We start from the raw sequence: 15,916 nt of genomic DNA, 5'->3' as shown, positions 1-15,916 counted from the left end.
CACTTCATTGCAGGTTGGATAAAAAAAATTGAACATGAAAAAAAAAACTCAAACACAGGAACCTATTTAGTATTGTTATTTAAACTTGACTCTATGGGTCACCCTTGAAATCTTCTAACCCAGCTCCTTGCATAATCCAGATTTAAAACTAACTTATGTGAGAGTTGCCTTAACATAACCCGGTTAACTTGATGAATCTAAAAATAACTCAGATGATTGGTAAAAAACATAGTTTGATTTTTTTTTTAATATTGAGATGCTAATATATTGGATCAGCATAATCTTTTCGGTTTAACTCTCTAAAATAGTATCTAATTATTTTTTTGACTATATAAGTTTGATGGTAATACATATAAATAGTAAAATAGACTTTTTTTTTAAATTTATCTTGTCCAGTATCAACTAAACATGATAAAAAAACTATTATTCTATTTTGTATACCATTATCAAACACAATTCTGTTTACATTTTTTATTTTATTTTATCTTTTCTATTTCCGTAATTTATATTCCAGACATTAACCAAACACTACTATAATAATATAACTTTCCAATCTCAATGATTAAATATGTAAGAATGTTATGCTGTAGGAAAATTTCCAGATGGATATGCTTGTACACATCAACAAAACACTTGTTAAAACTAATCTTCTGTTTTACTATATATTTTTTTTATTAGTGAATGATAAGATAATACTTATTCGATAAGGTTTTATAGATATTGATCTCCGAGTAATTAATTAAAATTAACACTTCTTAGAAACTGGGAGAGCAATGGCATCATTAGACAATCTAGAATGTCATGCTCCACCAAAAACACTTGTACACATCAGTGAAACACGTGTCAAAAAAACAACAAACTTCGATTGTTTCCATTTTGCTATTTTATTAAGATAAGATAAGACTTCGAATTTTTTTGAAACAATTAGGACTAAATTGACAAAATATACAGGTTCTGGATCTAATTGAGAACGAGGATATAGATCAGAGACTAAAGCTTTGGTAACATTTTAAAAGTTACGGAACTAAGGTCCCACACACGTGCCCACACACATTTCTCCATTACTTAACGGGTCCGTCAGAGCCCGTGACGGCCCATCCCTCCAAAACTCACGATTCTCCCCTTCCGTTAAACCACCTCCCTCTCCTTTTCCTCAAACGGCTTCATTCTTCTCCCTAACGTCGTCGTTCCCGTAACCCTGACTGTAACGTCCCTTCCATTTCATGGCGTCTTCCTGTGACGAGGATTTCTCTCTCCTCGGCGATGATAACCACCATCATCACATCATCCACCACCCCTACCGATACCCAACGAAATCAACTCCGATCCACGCGCCTCCTGAGTCGGTCCTCCCTCTGGACGGTGAAGAAGACAGACAGGATAATAACGAGACAGATTCAGCTTTCGCAGACGTGAATCCTTACAGCGACAATGAGACATCAAAGAGAAGCGAACGAGAAGGTGAAATCGATGGAGGAGAGACTCCGTACAACATTTACAAAAGAGGAAGATCCGGTGGAGGAGAGTACAGGAAGGATCGAGAAGAGTGGAGTGACGTAGCAATCGGATGCTTGTTGGACGCGTACATGGAGAAATTTACACAGCTGAGTAGAGGGAATTTAAGAGGGAGAGATTGGGAGGAGGTGGCGGCGATGGTGAAACAGGGTAAGAGTGTGGAGCAGTGCAAGAATAAAGTTGATAATTTGAAGAAGAGGTATAAACTGGAGAGGCATAGGATTACTACTGGTAGTATTTCGACTAGTCATTGGCCTTGGTTTCAAAAAATGGAGGACATTGTTGGGAATTCCTTGACTATCAAGGTTGCCCCCCCTGCCCCTGCCCCTGCCGACGAGGACAATGGTGGCGGTGGCGCTTCTTCTGCTAGCGTATCTAGGCAATCCAAGAGGTATATTTTTCTATGCTAATGCTATGCTACTACTGTTTTTAGTAAGTTTTAATGTTGAAACAAGAATTGTGTTAGATGTTCTTTCCGATGAATTAGTTCTGAGATTATTCAACGTAGTTTCTTAAGTTGTATCACAAATCTTTGTTTTTGTTTGTGGTAGCTGCGCCAGCAAGGAAAATCATTAACTAACAATATTATTACTATTAAACTGAGTGAGATATGCAGCTATATAGTTAATGGTTACTTGCCCTATTTGATTCAAGTGAAAATGGTGTTTTGGGTTTGGAACAACTGAGCAAGTTATTATCTTCTTCTGTTGCTTGAAGATGCGCCTCAACAGTTGTTATTTTTGGTAGCTATTCCATTCTTTATAATGTGTTCTTGTTGCAATCTTCTTATATATTTATTTACATTTGTTTTTGGCAGATATGCAAATACAATAGCTAGTCCTGCAGGTCAGACAAATAACATGATGCCCAAATCTATTTCTAAAACCAGATGGCGGAGAGTAATCTTGAAAATTAGCGGTGTTGCTCTTGCTGGCACTGGTCCTAACAACATTGACCCAAAGGTTAATTGTGCCCTCTTGCATCTGCTTAAACTTGGGATTATATAGGAGAGACTGCTTCCCACATCACTCTCTCTAGTAAATGCACCAAATTGTCTGTATATTATTTTTCTATTTTCTTTTGAATTGAAGCTGAAATTAAATTGATAATTTTTTTATTGTTAGGTGATGACGTTGATTGCAAGAGAAGTTGCAATGGCTTGCCAACTTGGTCTTGAGGTATGCTCATTGCAAGTGGGATTTTTGCTGTCTTTCTGAATCTGACATGTAACATGCCGACTCTTTTCTGTATTCCAGATTGCAATTGTTGTTGGAGCCCGTAATTTCTTTTGTGGAAACACATGGGTGACTGCAACAGGCTCACATAGACGCACTGCATACCAAATAGGGTAACTTGCTTCCTAGCAGATTGCTATAAGACAAAACTGCGGACAATTTTAGCCTTCTTGTGATTGTAAATCATAGTCTTTTGTTAGTGTCTCTTTCCCAGTGTGATTATTGTTATAACCTGATTTATTTGCTCATGGTAGCAACCACTGTGATGTGTTTACTGTTGCTCCTTTTTTTTTTTTTTTCCCTTTCTTTCCTGGCCCTTACTGCACAAGTCTACTTGAAATCTAAGCCTTTATTAGAGCTCTCGTGTAGCTGTCATGCTGTGTGCAACTGATTCATTCTCAATGCCTATATTCTCCATAAATGAATAATAGTTATCCTGATTTCAGGTTTTACATTCAATACCTTGTTTGATTTTCTTTTCATCTTAAAATAAAATAAAATCGTGAGTGGTCATTTGAACAAGGAAGGAATCTGTGTGATTTTGAAGGAATGAAATTGATATTACACAGATGGGAAGATTAGGGATGAGTATCCTTGGTTACAATTAGTTCAATTCTAATTCTGTGGCGTTAGTGAACATAGGATGATGATCATATAACACAATTGACATTGAGATTTTTGTTGAATGCAGTGAGCATTTGCTTCCTTTTCTTTCATGAAACTTTTACTGATATCTTTCATTGTTTTAGTGATAACAATCTTTTCCTTGCTTTATTGCTAACTAAATGTGTCTATGATCTCAACTTTGTGGTTGCTGGCTGAGGAACATATTCGTGATTCTCAGAATTTGTGGTTCTTCCTGAACTGAACATTCATTGTGCAATCTGTATCAGTATGATGGCAAGTGTGATGAATTCTTTATTGCTCCAGTCAGCACTAGAGAAGACAGGCATTCAAACACGTGTGCAAACTGCATTCGCAATGCAGGAGGTTTCAGAACCATACAGTAGGCAACGAGCTATTCGGCATCTTGAGAAAGGCAGAGTAGTGATATTTGGTGGCATTGGTGCTGGCACTGGAAATCCACTCTTTTCCACTGACACTGCTGCTGCTGTTCAAGCTTCAGAGAGTATGCTTTCTGCCTGATTTACATTTCTTGCATGATATTTTTAATTCATTAGCAAACATTGCTCTCTCTCTCTCTCTCTCTCTCATTTTAGGTTAATTTTAGATATCACTTTTTCTTTCTTCACTGTGCTTTGGATCTCACCTGACACGCTTTCCTTCCTTAGTTCATGCCGAGGCAGTCCTTAAAGGTACCAATGTTGATGGCGTCTATGACTGCCATTCTCCAGACAGCAATTTTATATTTGAGCACATCTCCATCAGGGACTTGGTCTCCAGAGGCGCCACATCAATGGACATGACGGCACTGAGCTTTTGTGAAGAGAACAACATTCCGGGTTGGTAAATTTTGCTGCACCTTTTCTGTTACTAACATATCAGTTCATTTTCTTGCTCCTGTAAAGGTTGTTTTTGCTGTTTGTTGACATAAAATTGCCATATTTTAGCCATATAGTATTGTTGTTGGATCATTCTTGGGAGATCGGATTCCATGCTAAATGAATAACTTTGTTTTGTACAGTTGTGGTCTTCAACCTCCTTGAGCCTGGGAACATCTCAAAAGCATTATGCGGAGAGCAAGTTGGTACACTGATCGATCAAACTGGGAGGATCGGCTAAATTCTACAACATGCTTAACGCCTCACTGGATATTTTATTTCCAGATACCATATGTAATTGCTGTTACGTATACCCTTCTGGGACAGTTACTGGCATCTAAAGTACTTTTTGTTGAGTTGAAAGGTTTTCTTGATGCCTGTGAGAAGTCAGGGTGCGGATCTTCTTTGCTCTCCAATTGCTGAGAATTGGAGCTGATTGACAAGTCCTCCCTGATGATTTTGCAGTGCAGTAATGCTGGTATCTCGTGATTGATTAATCGTTTTCACTCCAGAAAAACAATGCAAGATGATGTTCAGATCAAACACACACACACACACACACATAAAGAGTTTAAAAATCATGATACCCTTGAAGTCAATTTTTTACTGTAACACCGGAAGAAGGATATTTTTCAACCGGGCCTGCCTGCCTTGCCACAAAGAATGCTATGTTGCCGGAAAAGATGACGAGAACAAGTTGTCGAAGGTGAGAGGTCAACCCCAGGTCTCTAAATACGATGTTCCCAGAGCATGTTTATGGAACCAATCAACCAACCGAGACGAACTTTCTACTAGGAATCCATGTACAAACAATATCCAAATTGTTATGACAAATGACGGGAAATCAATAAATGACGTTCACCCTGTAATCTTGATCTGTCAGGTTTGACAACAGAAGGTATTCAGAGTTAAGCAACAACGTAAATTCATGCTCTTTGTAGCTAGCTGGTATAGCTTCGAAATTAGCCATTAGTTCTGCTTTCTTTATTGGAAAAATAATGGCAAGCATGGTGACATTGCTAGTGTATTTGGTCGGTTGAAAATTGGTTGGTTATATGTGGTATTGATTTTAATTTTGTTTATGTAAATATTTTTAATTTTTTAATAAAGATTTATTTATATTTAATATTTATCAAATATTTTATTAATAAATTTAATATTTGATTAATGAATCTAGAGTAAAGATAAAGTTTTTAGAACAAAAATATTTTGTAAAGAAAATTATAAAGTTGTTATAATCATGAAGTTTCTATTGTTTCTGAATATTCTTGGTTAAAGTCCTATTAAGACTGAACATTAATTAGATCTATTGAAACTAGTACACATTATATTCTTTTCTTTATGAAAGGAAACAATTGTTCTCATAAGCAGAGATATGAGGGATACCTAGAATTAATATGTAAGTATTTATTTGTCTGATGACATGCATACTGAGCTGACCCGCATGAGAATTTCATAAAAAAAAATTACATGTGTTTATGAAAAGACTCACGTGAGGGGTGATCATTTTCGGTCCAGTTCAGTTTTTATATAAAAAAATAACCAAACCGAATATTTTTTTTAAAAACTGAAACCGGTTCAAACCGACCGGTTTCGGTTCGGTTTTTTAGAACAAAAACCGGTTCAAACCGGTTTGGCTCGGTTTTTTCAGTTTGGCACGGTTTTGGCTCATTTTTTTCCGGTTTGGCTCGGGTTTTTTCGGTTTGGGTTCGGTTTTTTTGATTTCAGGCTTGTAAAACCGAAACCGAACCGAACCGGTCGGTTTTTTCAAAATTTTAATTAGTTTAATCAGTTTTTTTTCACGGTTCGGTTTTTTCGGTTATTTTTTTCTGGTTTTCTCGGTTTTATCGGTTTTTCGGTTTTTTCACTCACTGCTACACGTGACAATTGTGTAAGTGATATTTAGAAACCGTTTGGGAACGCGGTGCAAACCGTGTTCCCAAAAAATTCAAAATTTTTTTTTGCTAAAATTTAATATGTTTTGGATCGTTTTGATGTGCTGATGTCAAAAATAATTTTTAAAAAGTAAAAAAACATCATTAGCATGTATTTCGGCACGAAAAGTTATTTGAAAAGCAATCGCAACCACACTGCCAAACATACTCTTAGACTTGAGATCACCAATTTATCTTATATAGGGAGTGTTATGTTTTGATCAAACTACAAGTTGTCCTAATCAAGGGTAATAAATGGACAACTATTGAGTATAACATGAACTATATAAATGTATTTAAGTAATTAAAAGAGAATTTATCATCTTAGGTGAATTATAAAAAATGTTTCATATGTTTTGAAAAGTATTGATTGTAAATCCATGCACAAGGTGGAATGAGATTTGAAAGAGTTTCAAATTTTATTTAAAGAATCAATGACTATGGTGTTGAGAACAAACATGATTTGACATAGTAGACACACTCCATGCTATAGTGTCTAAATGGAAACATTATTGATGAATGAATAATAATTACATTGAGAATCTGGTCATTGAAAGGTTAAGTTAAACTACTTATGAATTTTCTAATATTTGGAGATCATGACATGTTGTTAAACATTTTACTTGATTTTCTAATATAAATCAATCAATTATTTAATTGATAATAAATTAATTTGTTTAATTTGTTTAATCTTATTTTATTTATGATTATAATTTATATTTGGGTCAACTTATTAAGGAACATAATGGGTCACACATATAAGAACTATTGGTCAGAAATTAAAATGAAATGATTAATCAAGTGTGACTTGATTGTAAGTAAATTTTAGAAATTGAGGACTATAATGTAATTAATATAGGAGGTTACAATTCTAGACTTAGAAACAATCAAGTAAGGACTTGATTGAATAAATTTCTAAAATTAGACTAAAATAATATAGGTTATATTATTTAAAGGGAAAATTGATATTTTTATTTATTTATAAGGTTTTTAGGTTATACCTCTTATTTTCTAATATGAGTAGAGTTCATTGCAGAAATACCTAAAACACAAAAGAAAAAAGTTAACATTCAAATGTATAACAATTCCTCTATCTTAAAAGGGTTTAGGATTCGGCTCTCTTAAAAGTGTTTAGAAAATTTCTTAGTAGTGATTGTGTGGATTATTGTTAGAGATCGGATAATTAAACAACTTATAATTTGCGGCGAGCCAGTCCTTTAACAATTATTTAAAGCGAAACAAAACATATAATTTTCTAGTTATCTATATAAAAATTCTAATCAATCCTAAATCTATATTCTTATAGCTCTAAAAAATAATAATTAAATTTACACTTTCGTTAATTCATTCCTTTTGGAAGTGACGCTAGTGTGGCTTTTCAAAATATTTGCAGGCCTGCTGTTTTACTCGAATACAGCTTCAACATTCCTCCTACTACCTGACCTGATGAACGACAAGTAGGAAGGGATTGCTTCTTACCTTTTGGATAGGCTAAGCTGCTGGGAATTTTCACTGAATAATTAATTTAAACGCCGAAAACTAAATTTTACATTAAAGAAGACTAGGAAGAACTATATTGTTCACAGACAGGTGCAAGAGATATTAAATCCTCCCACCTGCAACAGCGATAAAATGCAAGGCATTAAGGACTACAAATCTTACAAAGAAAAATGATACAATCTCAGGGTCTTATGAAAAGCCAGCAACAAGGAGATACTGCCTGCAAATGAAACAGAGGATAGGACAACAAAGAAATTTAAGCAATCGACACTTGCTAGTTTTAGGCAATGGAACATCAATACCCCGCCATCCCATCTTCAGTGGTTGCGAGGGAAGGTGACAGCGAATTGCGAGATTCATCGTAGTCCTCCCCCAGAGGAGACTGCTCCACCCTAATGTCTTCAATCATCTTAGCCACTTCTGCCATTGTAGGCCTCTTTTCAGGTTGTGGAAACACACAAGCCAACCCCACGTGAAGCATTGATACAAGTTCTTCTTCAATGTTCTTATACCTCAAGAGTTCTTGATCAAATACTTCTGATGTCCACTCTTCCTTAACGACTGATCTCACCCACTTAGGAAGATCTACTGCTTGCTCCTCGTCTTCAATGCGTGGGCGTGTTGGCGAGGGGTACTCCGAAGGAGTTCTGCCTGTAAGAACTTCCAACAACAAGACCCCAAAACTATACACATCCGCCTTCTGAGAGAGCCTCTTGATTTCTGCTTGCTCTGGAGCCCTGTATCCTCCCAGTCTTGCAATGGCATGGACTGGGTTCAAAAGTAGAGACAACCCGAAATCAGAAATGCAAGCAACACCATTCTTGTCAAGGAGCACATTGGAAGATTTCACGTTCCCATGGGGGATTTTTGATGCACTATATTCTTCATGTATCTTTGCCAATCCTCTAGCCGCTCCCAACACCAAGCTGATTCTTGTAGTCCAATCTAGAGGAATCCTCCCTGGACCTCGATTCCCTGAGATTGCACGAACGAAACAATTAACAAAAATAAATAAATAAATAAATAAATAATCGAGAAACAGACTATTCTGCTAATGAAAAATTCATTAAAATCCAAATGGATTGCAAAATCACAAACCATGAAGAAGTGAGTAGAGACTCCCATTAGGAAGATAATCATAAACGAGAAGCTTCTCTTCCTTGGCATAATAGTAAGCTGCAAGTCTCACAATATTTGGGTGCTTAAGTTTCCCAATCACATCCATATACTGTTCAAACTCCTTCCTAGCACAAGGGTTTGCATCCTTCAACCTCTTGACAGCCACTGTACAACCATCATCGAGCACCGCCTTATATACAGTCCCCAAGCTCCCTTTCCCAAGCATCTCTGCCGACGCACGCAATAGGTCCTCAAGTTCAAACTGCTTCTTCCTGTCAAAGAACACTAGCTTACTCCTGTCTGTAGCATTAGTCCCATCACTATCTCCACCCTCGTTTGCATACACTCTCTTTTCACTCCCATAACTACTCCCACTCTTCCTCCTCTTTCCACTCTCACTACCCGCTTTTGAACTTGCACTACTACTTCTATCTCTACCACAGTAATACGCAACTAAAAAAGAAATCACAACCAGTAATGTTACACAATTTGCCATCACAATTGCCACTATAGCACCAGGGCTTAGTCCTTTATGTAAGTGAGATTTATCTTTGCCAAGGAGTGGGGTTTGAGGCATAGAGCTAGGATTAGATGGTACTGTTTCATCTGAATCGACTGGTTGTTCATTGCCTGTGAAGGAACACACTGGCAATGGGCTGGACCCGCACAGACCTTCATTGCCAGAAAAGCTTCGGTCGCTGTATTTCTTCAGTAGGTTATCTGGTAACCGTCCGTAAAGCTCGTTATTGGACAAATTCAGCTCTTTTAAATCTGGAAATGACGTGGAAAAATCAGGGATTTGACCGGACAGTTCATTGTTTTGTAAGCGGAGTGTTAACAGCTTGGTCAAATTGGTCAACTGTCCGGGGATCTTGCCATGTATGTTGTTGTCGGACAAGTCAAGACGAAGGAGACGCTTGAGAGAGGAGATTTCGGGTGGAATTTCACCTGAAAAGTCATTGCCAGCAAGGTAGAGAAGCTTGAGATGGGTGCAGTTTGTGAGTGGAGAAATGGTGCCATTCAGGCGGTTGTTATGGAGGTCTAGGAGGCGAAGCTGGTCAAGGAGAGAAAGTGAAGTGATGGGCCCACGAAGTGAGAGAGAGGGCAAAGAGAGAGAAACCACACGGCCGGAGGCGGAGCATCCGACGCCAAGCCACGAGGTGGGGAAACCACAGGCGTCCTGGCCAGTCCAGTTGGAGAGGAGGTTGCCGTGAGTGTCAGTTTGGAGGCGGAAGAGAGTAAGAGCACTTGTGTCATTTGGAGGAGCAGCAGTAACAGTAAGAGAGGTGCGGACAGAGAGAAAGATGGTGAAATAGAGGAAAAAAACTGTCTTCATGCTGTTATCTTTCTTTAGGCTAGCTAAAGGCAGGAAGAATGAGCAAGGGAAGATACAACGTTTTAAAAATATGCAAAGAAAGAGGAGAGTTGAGACTTGAGAGAGTTCTTCATTTCTATTTTGTCTCTCATCTGTTTTAGATTTAGAAAAAAAAAAAGTTTAAATATAGAACAGAGAGAGAGGGAAGGCGGGGGAAGAAGACAAATCTTGTGTTTATGTATATAATCTTAAATGGAAAGTGTGGTCTCATGATTAAAGGAAGAGTGATGTGGGGGAGACCCTCTTAATTACTGTAACTTTAATGATCTTTATGATTAAAGGAGCCCTAAGGTGGTTGCCTGAATGATTGCTGTTCTCCACTCCTCGATCCCATATGGAACGAGTAAATTGCACTCCTCTTGTTCTGCTTTTGCTTTCGTCTGGGTGTGGAATCGGCATCCATGTCCTGCTTTTTTTCATGTTTTTGCGTTCTGTTCTTCATGAATATTTGATTTTAAAAAATAAAAATATCATTTTAATATATTTTCAATTAAAAAACAACGATCGATATCACAATTCTGATTGTTCTTCTTGCCTGCTGCACCCTTTTAACCCCACACAAATCTTGATCAGATTTTAATTACCATGAGACACACAGGGTGCCCTCATTATATAGGAATGCGACTTTTATCATCAAAGTAAAACCCACTTTATTAAAAGGAATGCAACTTTACAGACGCCCATCATTTGTTTCAGAGAGAATTTCTAGATCAGTAGTTGTGGTAATAACATTTGATTAAAGCATCTGTAACTTGACATCTCTCTGTTCTGTTTAATCGATGGTCATGTGTTCTTTTCTATATGTATAGCTAAATGCTCCCCCAAGGTTTTTCCCTCTTGATGATGAATAAATACTATTCCTTTTGTGTTACAAACTACCATGGACACTAATAATCAACTGAGTCCTTTTGGGCTTGCTAACCTGCAAGTGAAAATATTCTGTTCGGTGATCCTCTGCTCTGGTATTTTAGAGGGAGTGTTTTGAAGCTCGTTTTTTTTTTTAACTTTTTTAATTTTAAATTAATTTGTTTGGATGTTTTTAAATTGTGTAAAAAATTCTTTAAAAATTAACCTCTACCTCTCTTGATGTCACATATACAAGGATCATGGACAATAATTCAGGGGGAATAGCGGGTCATGTTTTGCATCTCTGTTTTCACCTGTTAAAAAAAAAATAAAAACAAAAACAAAAAACAGTTATGACAACCAATGATTACTAGCTAACATGCAATGCAAAGAAATCATGATAATGTGGTCAACTTTCCTCCTCTCCTTTAATTTGTTATCTTTAGGAGGGAAATTGCTCAAAGTGAAGAAGCTCCACAGCGTAAAGGACCACTAGAAATAACGAGCTACATGTTCAGTACTGTGGTAGCAGGTAAGAAACCCATGCATTGACCAGGAGCCTCAGGATTGCTATATTCGAATCTCTTCTTGGGCTATTTTATGAAGCTTTTTTTCACTTTTCATGGAGACAGGGGGCGCTGCATCATTTGATATGCCTGCTCCTGCCTTCTTTTACATTATTGTGGAAGGAAAAAGATGACAACTTTAAGTAACAAGGAAGCAAGGTTGCTGTGCTACCAGAAGAACAGCACAAATGTTTTCATTTCCATTTATCCCCGAAACTCTCACAGTTTTTCTAAAGGAAATTCTCAGTAGATCGCGTTTGACAACTAGGCGGAATTAACCATGTTTCCAGGGGGAAACAAGAGAGGTGACCTCGCCCATTGCCAAGATTTCTTAGCTCGTCAGCATCTTGGAGCTTTTTGCAATATCACTAATTATCACCGAGCAGAAAGATTCAATAACAATTTCAGAATTTGACTTTCATAACAATTTTAACTAATTAATCCCAATATTAGTATGTTTTCACATGAAATTTATTTCTATATAATTAAATTACACTCTATATATCCGAAAATTGTGCTATTAATATTCATTTTTTATGTGAAATATATCCTTATTAGTACTCACTTTGAATCAAACTATTCTAGAAATTTTACTCTCTTTTTGTTGTTGAAAAAAAGAAAATATTACTGTGAGTACGGAGATGTGGTAAACTATTTTAGAAATATAGAAGGTTATTTAAGTGGTATTTATAACTTAAATCAGCGATAATTATAATATTCTATTCCCTTTTGATAATTAAGCATTTTAAATGCTTCTTAACGAATGCTCTTTGGAAATTAGTTAGTTTTGTTCTTTAATTTTGATAAAAAAGAGATTTAACTTATAATTAATACATAAAATAATTTAAAAAACTCCAAACTGTTTATAAGAAATATGGTACTGTTGAAAGTCAATAGTCATGGTGGGGCATCAGTGCATGGGAAGACTAATTGCTGTCGCTGAAAGTGAAGGTGACCCAGCAGTTTCCTTTCTTCTTTTTTCTGCTTTCTATTACAAAAGCATTTAGTACTATCCAACATTTGGTGGCGGGATTGGCGTTCTAAATTTCCTTTCTATCAATCAACTCTCTCTTCTCCTCCGGTCAGTAATTGACCAAATCAAAAGCTCACCGCCGTATAATAGAATTGGTGCTCTTTATATATATATAATTTTAGTTTTTATTATTTTTTTATTAACATGGATATCCGGGTCAGCTTATACACACCTCGACTAATCTCACGGGCCCTGAAGTTAACAATTATGTAAATATCCAGTAACCCTAAAATTTATAAGACTCGAACTAATAATTTCTAACGAACAAACCTAGAACTTTACCGGTTACTGCATCAAGTTAGTTTTTAATACTTCTTAATGTGAGTTTACATAGCTTAGAATAGAAAAGACGAAACAGTTGACATGTAAACACATCTGGTTATAAAAACATAGCTTTGTCTTTGTATATTTTATGCTATTTTCGGCTTTACAATTATACTTTTATTCCATTTTAGTCATTTCATGACTCATTCTTATAAATATATATATATTCCAAACTCAAATTGCTTTATGCCCATTTTATTAAATATTTGTCCATCTTAAAGAATTCTTATGCCCATTTAAGGCTCATTTCTAAATTTTCCGATCACAATATTCATCACACCCATTCATTTAATTTAATAAAATTTTCATGTCTCCTATGGCTCGTGCACATTACCCCTTAGTTTTAAATAAATATTAGTTCAATTCTTTCAAGATTCACGGTCTTCGCTAATGGTGCTAGCTCATTTCTATTGAATCACTGCCCTCGTCCAAATAGCTGGCACTTTATATCTAAATTTGTAGCCATTCATCAAATAGCTGGCCTTCTGCATTTAAATTTTATAGTCCTCATTTAAAATGACTGACTTTCAGACATATTATAAAATCACATATTGGTTATTATTGTTGCGATTAGATCACTATTAAAAATGATCAAAATCAAATATCGGTTTCCACCGTTACAGTTGATTACAACTTATACATGGATCATCTTCGTTGTGGTCAATTACAAAAAACATCCATGTTACTGTCACTGCGATCAATCACAAATCACATAGGTACATTATCAAATCACATATAATTTCCATTAAATAATTTTATCATCCCATTTAAAACACATAATTTTATATTTTTTTATTCTTCCAAAAGTATGCCAACGAGAACTCAACCACGTATTAACCTAATCACTCAAACCTTACACCATTAAACTCTCCCATCCTAAAAAATTGATTTAAACATAATTTCTCTCTATTCTACACTTGTATATAACTAAACACATTAAACCGACAAGCCTAGTAAATCTATAACTTTCTATCATTCAAATTTACACTTTTAATAAATAACATTGAGACACTCAAAACCAATACCCAACATTCCTAACATCATTAAAAACATCAATATTGTATAATTTTATCAAATCTTCATAACCCCTAAAATCTTACCCATAGCCGGCCACATATAGAGATTTATTTCTCAAAATTTATTTTAATTAATCCAAATTACTTCCTAATACAACATTTCCCATACCAAAAACAATTAAAGAAGTTATAATTTTCATTTCTCTATCAATTTACATAAACCATAAAATTTAGGATTTGGAGGTTTTTCATCCCCTCATCATCAAATCACTAGAATAATAAAAATAACCATAGAAAACATCTTACTTACATAAATTGAACTCAATTGGTGGTTTACTTTGCAAGTTCTCCTACAAATCCTCTTCCTCCTCCAAGAATACTTCTCTCTCTCTCTCTCTCTCTCTCTCTCTCTCTATATATATATATATATATATATATATATATATATATATATATATTTATTGTAATCCTCTCATTGTTCTTTTTAACCCATTAATTTTGGTATCAAATTTCCTATTAAACCTCCTTTTCTTTGTTACTAACTAACTCTCTCACCAAAACTTAAAAGAAAAAGAAGAACAAGTGAAGAGAATGTTTGCTTTTTTTTTAATATATATATTGCTGGAATTTCATTCAACATATAAAAATAAAGGGGGAAGGATAGTTTCTGTAAATCCCTTGTTTATGGATTTTTTATAAATTATTTTATTTTTATTTAATCCAGTATTAATAATACTCTTTTAGGATATTTTACCCTAATCATAATAAATTTTCTTCAGAATTTCTCACCGTATTTGGTAGAAAATTACGCTTCAATACGCGGGGTTTACACCAACAGACAACATTATTTGTGCATAAATTCAAACATTCATTTTTTGGAGTTCCATTATATCTTTCTAAGAGTTATCACCCCAACTCACAAGGATTTTCTTTTAAATAATTATTTTACCCAATTGAAATTTACTCAATTTACAACGGGGTAGACAATTCACACATTAAGTTATTTTTTTTTATTTTATCTGAAATTTATGCTAATATTACTAAGGATTCTCTTTTCTAATCATAAATTTTTTTTTCTCATAATTTATTGTCTTTTAGTTGAGAATTACCCTTTTTAATACTAGTTTATAATTCTGGGTTAAAGGTTTACATGATTAGTTTGGATTAGTATGATGATGGTAGTGTGCTATGCTTGATTGTGGTTCATGTAGAATAAGTTGTTCGTGTATTGATTTATATTTGTTAAATGTGGAAAAATAAAAATATAAAAATTAGTGGAATTGTGTAAGTTTTAGTGTTTAAATGACATTGTTATGCTTATATTGGATTGATATGGTGATGTTAGTGTGTTATACTTGATTGTGATTCATATGAAATAAGTTGTTTGGGTATTGATTTATGTTTGTTAAATGTGGGAAAATGAAAGTATTATAATTGGTGGAATTGTGTAAGTTTTAGTGTTTAAATGACGTTGTTATGCTTATATTAGATTGGTCTGATGATGATAGTGCATTATGCTTGATTGTGATTCATGTAGAATAAGTTGATTGAGTGTTAATTTATGTTTGTTAAATGTGAGAAAATGAAAGTATGGAAATTGGTGGAATTAGTTCATAACTAAGTCCTCAGTGGAGTCGTCATTTTATAGTACATGCAGGGCAATCATTCTTCTAGATCAGATTTGAGTGTGGAAATAACAAATAATTCTTGTCCTTTATTATTTAAAGATTTGGAGTTGCTACTTAGTGTTTTGGTCACTAGAAACCTTAACTAGTCTACAGAATCTGGATAAGGGGACTCGTTGTATATAAGGAAGACAATATCATCCATAATACACTCTACCTAAGGTAAGCTGCATTGTTCATTTGTCTAATTATCACTAAGGCTCCGTTGTGTTTTTCTAACAATTGATTTGTCTATTGATAATGTGGACTATAACTTTATGGGTTAA

At 35.0% G+C, this 15,916-nt stretch overlaps 2 protein-coding genes across 3 annotated transcripts; one reads left to right on the top strand and one right to left on the bottom strand.

The window, feature by feature from the left end:
* Positions 1-1,071: 1,071 nt before the first annotated feature.
* On the top strand, positions 1,072-4,749 carry LOC18100083 (uridylate kinase PUMPKIN, chloroplastic). 2 transcript variants are annotated; one of them, XM_024604476.2, is made up of 7 exons: positions 1,072-1,906; positions 2,333-2,477; positions 2,640-2,693; positions 2,772-2,863; positions 3,644-3,879; positions 4,043-4,217; positions 4,396-4,749. In XM_024604476.2, exons 1-7 carry the CDS (start codon positions 1,224-1,226, stop codon positions 4,415-4,417), a joined length of 1,407 nt encoding a protein of 468 aa, XP_024460244.2. In that variant the 5' UTR covers positions 1,072-1,223; the 3' UTR covers positions 4,418-4,749. The 2 variants fall into 2 exon arrangements, with proteins under 2 accessions (XP_024460244.2, XP_006381330.2); XM_006381268.3 differs by having other exon boundaries at positions 1,075-1,906; positions 4,043-4,213.
* A 2,961-nt stretch (positions 4,750-7,710) lies between these two features.
* Positions 7,711-10,312, bottom strand: LOC18100082 (leucine-rich repeat receptor-like protein kinase PXC1). The gene is made up of 2 exons (XM_006381267.3): positions 8,785-10,312; positions 7,711-8,661 (listed from the first exon to the last, which is right to left on the bottom strand). The coding sequence occupies exons 1-2, from the start codon at positions 10,139-10,141 to the stop codon at positions 7,982-7,984; spliced, it is 2,037 nt and encodes a 678-aa protein (XP_006381329.1). The 5' UTR covers positions 10,142-10,312; the 3' UTR covers positions 7,711-7,981.
* Between the last annotated feature and the right edge of the window lie 5,604 nt (positions 10,313-15,916).

This window comes from Populus trichocarpa, chromosome 6 (genome assembly GCF_000002775.5).
Source record: "Populus trichocarpa isolate Nisqually-1 chromosome 6, P.trichocarpa_v4.1, whole genome shotgun sequence".
Classification (NCBI taxonomy): Eukaryota; Viridiplantae; Streptophyta; class Magnoliopsida; order Malpighiales; family Salicaceae; genus Populus; species Populus trichocarpa.
The sequence above is the reverse complement of the archived record's forward strand: the minus strand, read 5'-3'. Positions and strand labels throughout refer to the sequence as shown.